Source organism: Echinops telfairi, unplaced genomic scaffold (assembly GCF_000313985.2).
Source record: "Echinops telfairi isolate 266 unplaced genomic scaffold, ASM31398v2 ScPeMD7_7414;HRSCAF=8452, whole genome shotgun sequence".
Classification (NCBI taxonomy): Eukaryota; Metazoa; Chordata; class Mammalia; order Afrosoricida; family Tenrecidae; genus Echinops; species Echinops telfairi.
The window spans coordinates 3,754,860-3,764,468 of record NW_022111314.1 but is presented as its reverse complement, the minus strand read 5'-3'; the positions used below and the strand labels follow the sequence as shown (position 1 = coordinate 3,764,468).

The window sequence follows — 9,609 nt, the reverse complement described above, 5'->3', positions numbered from 1 at the left end:
CAGCCACACACATGCCCCGATGCTGAGCTGGGTATTGGGTTCCATGAACCCCCTCCCCCCACAGGTCCTTGCTGGGGAAAGTGACCAAGGGACTGAGAAAGGTGAGAGGGCAGTGTGGCCCCGTGGTAGACTTCCTTCCATGTGAGAATTCTCCCACTGCTTGGTCAGTTTGTCCTTCTGTGTTGCTGCGATGCCGGAAGCTATGTTGCTGGTGTTTCAAATCCTAGCAGGGTCGCCCAGCGTGAACAGCTTCCAGCAGGTCTCCCAGCCGAAGAACAGACTGTGAAGAAGGAAGCAGGTGTCCACGTCGAGGAACTGGTCGCTGAGGACCCGATGGAGGGCAGCGAAACACTGCCAGACACGACAACCCCCGTGAGGACCGCAGTACTGCGTTGCCAGATATCACGGCGGCGGATGAGCCCCACCTCAGGAGGTCTTCCGAACAGGACCGAGGGCCAGCCACCTTCGAGAGGAGAGCAGGACACGAGGAAGCGGTGGAGCAGAGCCTTCCAGAGCAAGGTCTTCGTTTGCTGATGGGGCAGGACTCACCATGAGAAGAGAGAGCTGTCAACACCTATGCATGGTTCGACTTGGGATGTACAAAGTATGGATCTAGGAAAATTAGAAGTCATCAAAAATGCCATGGAATACATGAATATTGATCTCCTTGGTGTGGTGTCCTAGTTACATCATCTGGCATCAGCTGGCGAAGGGGTGGGGTTTAGCCCTTCAATCGGGTCGCAGCTCGATGACCTCACTTGGAGGCGCGATGGAGAGAAATAGCTCGCTGGAGGCAGCACGCACTATTTGACATTCCTGTTGTCATGATTCCACCTGGAGCTATGGCCCGAGGAGCCACGAGGAGACCCACGCCAGCACTGAGATGCTTCGACCACCACTGGATCTACAAGAGTTTCCACCCGCTGGCCTGTGAGCTGTCTGTCGTGCAGGGCTGTGGGAATCTGAAGAGGAGTTTACAGACTGGTATCGGCCGTAGGGGCTAATATTGGACTTAGGGACTTGATCTGGACTGGGCTGGGCTTTCTCGATGTACAATTACTCTTTGATATAAAGTTCTTTCTTATACACACGGGCGTCCTGGATGCTTCTCTAGTCCACCCAGCGAACGCACTTGTATTAGTGAGCAGAGATGGACTGGTGTTGGTCATTTTGAAGCAGAAGATCCTACGGTCTACTCTGCCCAGACGACAGATTCAAGAGGAAGGGCACCGCGTTCATCATCCAAAAGGGCATCCCAAGGTCTCTCTGGAAGTGCAATGCTGCTTGTGATGGGATGATATCTAACGCATACGAGAAAATCGAATAGCGCTCTCTGCTCGGACCTGGTTCTTAAAGTCCCGGCTGAAAGCCCGGTCCCACTTCAGTCCGTGGGGCCCATGCTACCGTGAGGCTTCTTCAGACTCATGCACCGCAGGTTGATGATGCAGAAAGGTGAAGCCGGATGCCCAGAGACCACAGGTCAGCGGGTGCAGAGTCACCTGGATCCAAGGATGGAAGCTACGGGGGCTACAGATGATTTTGCAGCCAATGTCCTCTAGCCTAGCCCCCAGCTCCTGAGATCAGGTGGCCTCCAGGTTTCATGTAGAGCCTTTCCCCATAACCCTTTGCCTCGATCGGGAGTAAAACCGTGTCATCCACACCAGCTGTAGGCCCCTCTCCAGCAGGAAGCAGATTCGGAAGGATGCTTTTTGCCTCTCGATTTCCACATAATGTGATGGTGTCACTTCAAGGGAGGATGCCAGCTAGACAGGGTTGGGACAAGGGGAGCGAGGGGACAATGGCGGGCATTTCCAGCATCGAGAGAGGTCATGGCATGTTTCCTTTATCAACAGCTCCCAAGCACAGAGGAAGGAAGGAGGGAGGGAAGACCCATTTTTCTCAATCGTTTCCCAGTAGTGAAGGAGACAGTGAAAGTGTGGGGATGGAGACAGGCGGGGTATTTGCACCACCCTCGCAGTGACTGGCGACCCGACACAAGGGCACCCGGGAAACTCTGGGTGGCTTCCGCGTCACATTGTAAGAAGCCAGCCAGCCACAGGCGATCCTCCATCAGCAGTATAGCCGTTTTGATCTTCCTTTTTTAATTAATCATTTTGTACAATCCATCGTTCACTTGTATTAAGCACACTCGTACATACGTCACCATCCACATTTCCAAAACATCTGTTTCTTGCTTGAATTGTTTATCAGACTCACTGTGGTACCCTTCTGCAGGGTACAAAGTTACTTCTGTTCAAATCCTTTTTCTCTCTCTCATCTGAATTCTTCCTTAGGGTGAGGATGACAAGAATGGAAGGAACAGGGCCCCGAATCCTTGAGCCCCCGCTGAGAACAAACACATGACTCAAGGATTGGGGAAGTGGATGTTGGGCAGGGGCAGGGACTGGCCGGGCGTTGCTGGTCCCTTATCCCTCCCTTCCTTCCTTTAGTGACCTGTGAAAGGAACCAGGACGGTGAGGGGGGCTGTGGTAGTCACATAATGTCATGTCAACTTGAACATACGTACAAGTGTAGGGGTGGCTGCCATGTGGGTGTGGTCTTATAAGGAAGACCCTGGGAAAGGGCACCCCCTTCTCTCTCTGCTGTCACCTTCCTGCTGGCTGACCCTGATCGCTGCCAGAGCCACTGCCACTGGGTGACACAACTTTGCACCCACCGGCCTGGAATCTTTCTGCATCACGGCATTTGACTGTGTGGGTCTGAAGAGGCACTTATGAACTTGAGTTGGACCGGGTTGAGATGTTCTCTTGATAAATAATTACATCTTGATATAAGGCTCTTATATTTTAAAAAGAAAATCTAGTAAAAAAATAATGAAAATCTAGTCATTAGAATGATCATTCAAATGTATGCACCAACCACTAACGCTAGAGCTGCAGAGATGGAAAGGTGTTGCCAACATCATCAGTCTGCAATTGATCGAACATGCAATCAAGCTGCATTGCTAATACTGCCGACTGGAATGCAAAAGTTGGAAACAGAGGAGGAGGAAGGATATTGGAAAATATGGACTTGGAGATAGAAACGAAGCTGGAGATCACATGATAGAACTTTGCAAGACCGATCTTGTCTTCTTAACTACTTTTTTCAGTGACAGGAAAAGTGAGGATACGCATGGGCTTCTCCAGGGGGAATGCCAAGAAATCTAAAGGGGCTGTGTCTGTGGGAGCGGCTCGATGTCAGCAGCTAACCCAGGGGGAGGCCGACTGTGGAGCAGCCCGTCGATGGCTCTTTTGCAAGTGCGGGCTGAAGCTGCGGACAAAGCAAGCCGCTGAGAGAGTGCCACCGAAATCTGCGGACGTCTCAAACGACCTTGGTGCACTGACCACCGAGAGCAGGAGACGAGGAGCTGTGGGATGACGTGAGTGACGACATCACACAAGAAGAAACAGAAGACCGTGAAAAGGACAGGCAAGAAAGATCAGTGGGTGTGAGGAGACTCAGACGTGCTCTCCATCAGCGAGTTGCCGGGGCAAACAGAAGAAACGATCGAGTGAAATAGCTTAGCAGAAAGTTCAAAGGGCAGCTTGAGAAGACCAAGTCAAATATTATAATGAAATGTGCCAAGACCTAGAATGAGAACCAAGCCCCGCCCCCCCAGGAAGAACATGTTCAGCATATCGTAAAACGAATGGACGGAAGAAACAATCAAGCCTCGAGAGGTAATATTAAAAGATTTTATGGGCAAAGAACACACAAGGTGTCTGTACCAAAAAGAAATGGTCAACCTTCAGCCATTTCAAGAGGTGGCATATGATCAAGAACCAGCGGCGTCGACTGAAGATGTCCAAGCTGCACTGAAGGCACTCGCGGGACAAATGTCTCAACCAGCCGATGTAGCCCTGGAAGCACCCGCTCGTCTGCGCCGAGAAAACGGGAGGACGGTTACTTGGGCAGGTGACTAGAAGAGCAACCTTTCCAAAGCAAGGTGACCCAACAGAATGCTCAACTTGTAGGGCGATATCATTGCTACCACCTGCATGCGAAATCTCGCTGAAGATCTTCCCAAGCGGCGGCAGCAGGGCGCTGACAGGGAGCCGCCGGACGTGCGGACCGGATTCGGAAGAGGAGCTGGAACAAAGGATAGCATTACTGCGTCAGACGGATCTCAGCTGAAAGCTGTTGGTGGTAGGTGCCATCTGGTCGATCCCAACCCACAGCCACCATGTGCACAACCCAGGCAGGCCCTCACGCTCGCTGCTCTGCGGGAGCCCGTCCATGCAGCCACTGGGCCGATGCATTTCATCCAGAGCTTTGCCCTCCCTGACTGCCCTCTACTCTGCCAGGGGCTGGGCGCTGCTGGCAACGGGTCCACAGCAGGCAAGACCGAGTCTCACCACCCTTGGCTCTGATGGAGCACTCTGGCCGTACTTCTCCCCAGACAGATGTTTGTTCTTTTAGAAGTTCATGGTACTTTCTGTTTCTCGCCAGTACCATAATTCAAGCACACCAAGTCCTCTGTCTTCTTTATTGAAAGTCAACCTTCGCACGCACAGGAGGCAATTGAAAATACATGGCTTGGTTCAGGTGTACCTTAGTCCTCAAAGTAGCATCTTTGCTTTGGAATGCTCTAGATTGGTCTTGTGCAGCAGAATGACCCAATGCAATGCATTGTTTGATCTCCCGACTGCTGCTCCCGTAAGCGTTGATTGTGGGTCCAAGCAAGACAAAAGCCGTCACTACTTCCACCTTTTCTCCACTCCGTGCTACCTCTTGGTCTAGTTGTGAGGTTTGGGGTCTTCTTTATATTGAGTTGCTGCAATCCTGACTCTTCGTCAGCAAGTGTTTCAAGCCTTGCTCACTTTCAGAAAGCAAGGTGGTGTCATATTACAACTGCAGGTTGTAATAAGCCTTCCTCTGATCCTGATGCGGCGATCTTCTTGCTAGAATCCTGTGTCCCTGACTTCCGCCCAGCACACAGATTGAATATATATGGGGACAGGATGCAACCCTGACACACACCTTTCCTGATTTTAAACCATGCAGTGTGCCTTGGTTCCATTCCCACAACTACCTCTTGATCCACCTACAAGTTCCGAATGAGCACAACGAAGTGTTCTGGAATTCCCATGCTTCTCAAAGCTATCTCAGAGTTTGTTATGATCCACACAGTTGAATTCTTTGGCATAGCCCATGGAGCACAAGTAAACATCTTTTTGGTATTCTCTGCTTTCATTGAAGATCTGTTAGGTAGCAAGATTTAGGGATAGGCAGGTTGTCCCTCCCAAGCCTGCAAAGGCCCTGTGGTGGTTACGTAATCTGTTGTCAACTTGAGACTTAAGAGTGAACGGGGTGGAGTTTAGCCTGTGAATCAGGATGCAGCTTGATGACCCAATTTGGAGGTGCTAAGGAGATAAGTAGCTCTCTGGAGGCGGGACACACACACACTCTCTGTGAGACATTCCTGTTGACCAGACACATGGAGCTACCCTGATGGAGCCAGAGGCTTGGAGCTGGGGCAGCCACGTGGAGACCCGTACCAGTGCTAAAATGAGTTGCTTCCACCACCACTGGATCCACAAGACTTTCCACCCGCTGGCCTGTGATCTTCCTACACTCAGCATCATTGCATGTGTTGTGTGAGTCTGAAGAGGAATTTATAGACTGGTACCAGACATATGGCTAATATTCGACTTATGGACTTGATCTGGACTGGGATGTTTTAATATAAAATTACTCTCTGATATAAAGTTCTCTATTACATTCATGAGTGCCCATGAATTTGAATAACACAGCCCCCATAGAGGAGGCTGGAAAGAAATCAGGCAACAAATAGACACCTGGGAAGACCCAGAACTGACCATCATCATACTCAAGCCTCTAGCCAGGTGGGCGGTATACCTGGGTGATCCAAACTAGGCCCAGGCTCATGATAACACCCAGGTGGGCTTAATACAGCCAATGGGGTCAACCAATACCTTCAAACACACCTTCCCCCAGCCAGGGAGTGAGCTAGAATAAAGGCAGGGAGCATGCTCTGGGATGCTCTCTCAGCCCCGAACTCTTGCCCCGGTTCTCTTGACCACTTGGTCCCTGGGATCCCCACCCCCAGTTCCACACACATGGGTGCTCTTTTCCACAAGCTTGCTTGTGCCCAGTTGTGAACCCCTTTGAGACTGTAACCTGAAACTTGTCCCATCCTTCATAAAAAACCCCTTTTATTGCAATATGGACTTTGGTGTGAATTCTTTCAGTGTGCGAACCCTAGAACCAAGGTCTTGCCCACTCGAGAAGCCTCACCACTCCATCTGCTCTCAGGAAGGATAGCACTTGTTTCTTGACCTCTGTTGCCTCCAGCCTGACCTGCCGGCAGCTCCCTGCCAGTGTGCTGCTCCTTCGGTTGGAAGATCTTCAGCACAATTTTACTCACATGTGCGATGAATGACTGTTCTATAATGCGAGCCTTCGGTTGGGGCTCCTTCCTTTGGAATGGGTACAGATGTTGTTCTCTGCTAGTCAGGTGGCAAAGTAGCTGTCTGTCAAATTTCCTGAAAGCAGAGAATACCAGAAAGATGTTTACTTGTGTTTATTGACTATGCAAAGGTCGATAACAAAGTGTGGGTCACTTTGAACGGGCATTCCAGAACATTTCGCTGTGCTCACGCGGTCCCTGCACATGGATCAAGAAGCAGTGGTGGGAACAGAACAAGGAAACACTGCTTGGTTTAAAACAAAGGGTGTCAAGGGGCAAGGTTGCAGCCTCTCACCATCCTTCCTCATTTGGTCTGCTGAGCACCGAATCCGAGAAGCTGGACTGCGTGAAGAAGAGTGTGGCTCCAGGGTTGGAGGAAGCTCACGAACCCCCGCGATCTGCAGATGGCACCGCCTCACCTGTGAGGAGGACCCGAAGCACCTGCTGACGAAGCTCAAGGCTCGCAGCCTTCAGTGTGGATGACGACTCAAGGTAAAGAAGACCAGCATCCTCCCAAGTGGACCGTGGGGATGTCATGGTAAATGGAGGCAAGATGGACGTTGTCGGGGATGTCATCCTGCTTCGATCCGTCAGCAATGCTCCTGGAAGCAGCAGCCAAGAGATGAAAAGATGCCTGGCATTGGGTCAATCTGCTGCACGAGCCCTCTTTAGAGTGCTGAAAAGCAAGGGTGCTTCTTTGAGGACTACGGTGCGCCTGACCCAAGGCACTCTCTGCCCCCTGACGGTTTTCTCTTGAGCCTGTGCGTGCTGCTCCGAGGCTGCCCCTGGGCCCGGGCCTCTGCTCACGGTGAGAGACCATCAGACCCACACAGGCACCAAACCCACTCGGCAGCCTCAGAGTGGATTCTGACTCCGCGCCCCTCAGCGGGGTCTTTATGGGAGCAGGTAGATGGCCTCATCTGCTGGGTGTGAACCGGGAGGTTTCTCCAGTGGGTGAGACCTCCATCCTTGCCTTCACACGAGAAAGAATTCACGCCGAAGCCCGTTTGCAATCCAAGTGGGTTTGTTACGAAGGACGGGAAGAGTTTCAGGTTTTACAGTCTCAGAAGCGTGGGCTCTATTTCAGGGAAATGTGCCAAAGTGCATGTGAGCCACGCTGGGGTCCACAACTGGACACGAGCAGCCTAATGGGACAGTGCACCCACACGTGGTGAACTGAGGTGCGCTGAGACAGCAGCACAGCATGAGTGGGCACTGGGGGGCAGGGAGAGTACGAGAAAGAGAGAGAGACGCTGTGGGTCCCGAGGAGACCCGGAGTGGGCGCTGAGGGGGCTCCCCAGGCGGCGAGTGTGCCCCTCTTACCTCTACCTTCCTCTGACCAGGAGCAGGATGTAAGGGAGTGGCCTTCCGGCTGCCAGTGTATTTCAAACCTCTGACTGGAGAAGTCTGGTTGAGGGTGTTGGCCCCATTGGCTGAATTAAGCCCACCTGGGTGACATCACAAGCCTGGGCCTAGTTTGGGCTAGCCAGGTGTATCACCCACCTGGCTGGGGGCCTGACTTTGAGCATGCCCAGTTCGGGGGTCTTCATGGGTGGCTAATGCTTACCTGATTCCCTTCCAGCCTCCTCTAGGGGCCTGTATGATCAGGGGGGTGGGGTGGGGTGGGGGTGAGGGTGGGGACAGCCCTGTCCCTGTCTCTAGCTCCCTGACAGAACTACTCACCTTGCAGTTAGCAGGTCAGCGCTGGCTTTGCACAGCTGAACTTCAGAGCCTTTGATGCCACTGTGTGGATGACCTTGTGCTTGCTGGGCCCCGTGAAGAGCTCCTGGCTGTCATGGCCCCTGGGGGTCTAGGGGCGCTTGTCCACACCCCAGCAAGGGTGGGCAGCAGCCACTTGGCGACAGAGGGGCAGTGGTGGGGTGAGAGCAGGGGAGAGTGACCCTTCATTGGGCAGGTCTTCTCTGCACAGGCCTGGGCCCTCCACTGCGGCTTCTGGCCACACATCTGGAGGAAGCTGTTGCCTGGCTGCTGGGGATGGTGGCAGGCGGGAGGGAGGCAACCCTGAGAAGAGGCACCTGGAGCGCCCTCACTGCCGTTCCTTGCCACGCATGACACTGCCTTTCCCTAGCCTCCTGCTTAGCCGCTGGGACAGCGTGATTGTCCAGGCTCTCCTGTCACTTGTCCTAGGGCACACAGGAGACCCCAATCTCCAGTAGATTTTAAACTCGAGGTTTGTTATTAAACTTGAACATCTATCAATCCTAACAGACAAAGACGAGACAGAGACAGACACGACACTCGAGTGAGGGACACCATTAGCGCAAGATCATGATGGCATCCAAGGGTTCTCGGAGATTCAGAAATTTAAAAAGGACTCGGTAGGGCAAGGTCGTGGAGGGCAAAGCCACAAAAGTCACAAAAGCATGACTGGCGACAGATGGATACCTCCCGGCTCCAGGTGGGACACGTCCATGATGTTGCATAGGAGGGCTTGCCGGGGACGGGGCCAGGCCCTTCCAAGGACACACCCACTCAAGCCCTTAAGAGACATGCCCCTCCCTGGACGGGCAAAGGCTGATGATCCACTTTGTAACGCATTCTGCCTGAGGGCAGACCGTTTGCCTCGCTGGTTAAGTGTCAGAAGGAAGTCAGTGGAGGTTCAAGCCACAAGGGGACGCTGCACATGGACGCTGGGCTCTCACTGTTGACCACAGTCTTCTACAAGCTAGGTGGGGGGAATGCAAGCTTTGCTAGGAGGTGCTGGATGCTGTTGGCTGCTCACCCAGAGGGCAGTGGACAGGAGGATGCTGCCCTGTGTGAGGGGATCCTTTGTTAGCTTGGGGGCCACTGGGGGATGAGATGTACACAGGAAGTGAGGCAGCCAAGGGTCCTGCAGGAAGGAGGGGAGGCCTGGGGCACTGGTTCCTGGGAAGACAGTAAGTGGTCATTGGGGAGGCAGAGGCAGCAGGAGCCAGGTGGGGCCAGAGGGTGACTGTGATGGAGAGGCAGGATGAAGGCAGGCTGGGGAATGGTCCCCCACCAGGAGCCCTTCAGGTGGGCATTTGCACCCCTAACTCAAGGGGTTTAGGGACCAAAATGTGCCCCGACACCCCTGTGGGGGGGACATTCCTGTGGCTGGGACCCACGTGGGAGAGGCACTTTTCTTCGCTGCGCTAAAGATGGCCTGGGCAGTGTAGAATGTGCCCGAAGCCCAA

General features: G+C 53.1%; 1 protein-coding gene across 1 annotated transcript in view; it reads right to left on the bottom strand.

The window, feature by feature from the left end:
- The window catches only part of CTSZ (cathepsin Z), a 21,458-nt gene extending 17,196 nt beyond the window's left edge, over positions 1-4,262 (bottom strand). Inside the window, exons 1-3 of the mRNA XM_045296939.1 lie at positions 4,198-4,262; positions 3,998-4,092; positions 3,213-3,273 (exon numbers count right to left, since the gene is read on the bottom strand). Of these exons, the coding sequence (XP_045152874.1) occupies positions 3,213-3,273; positions 3,998-4,092; positions 4,198-4,262 (221 nt within the window). The remainder of the gene's footprint in view (positions 1-3,212; positions 3,274-3,997; positions 4,093-4,197) is intronic.
- Between the last annotated feature and the right edge of the window lie 5,347 nt (positions 4,263-9,609).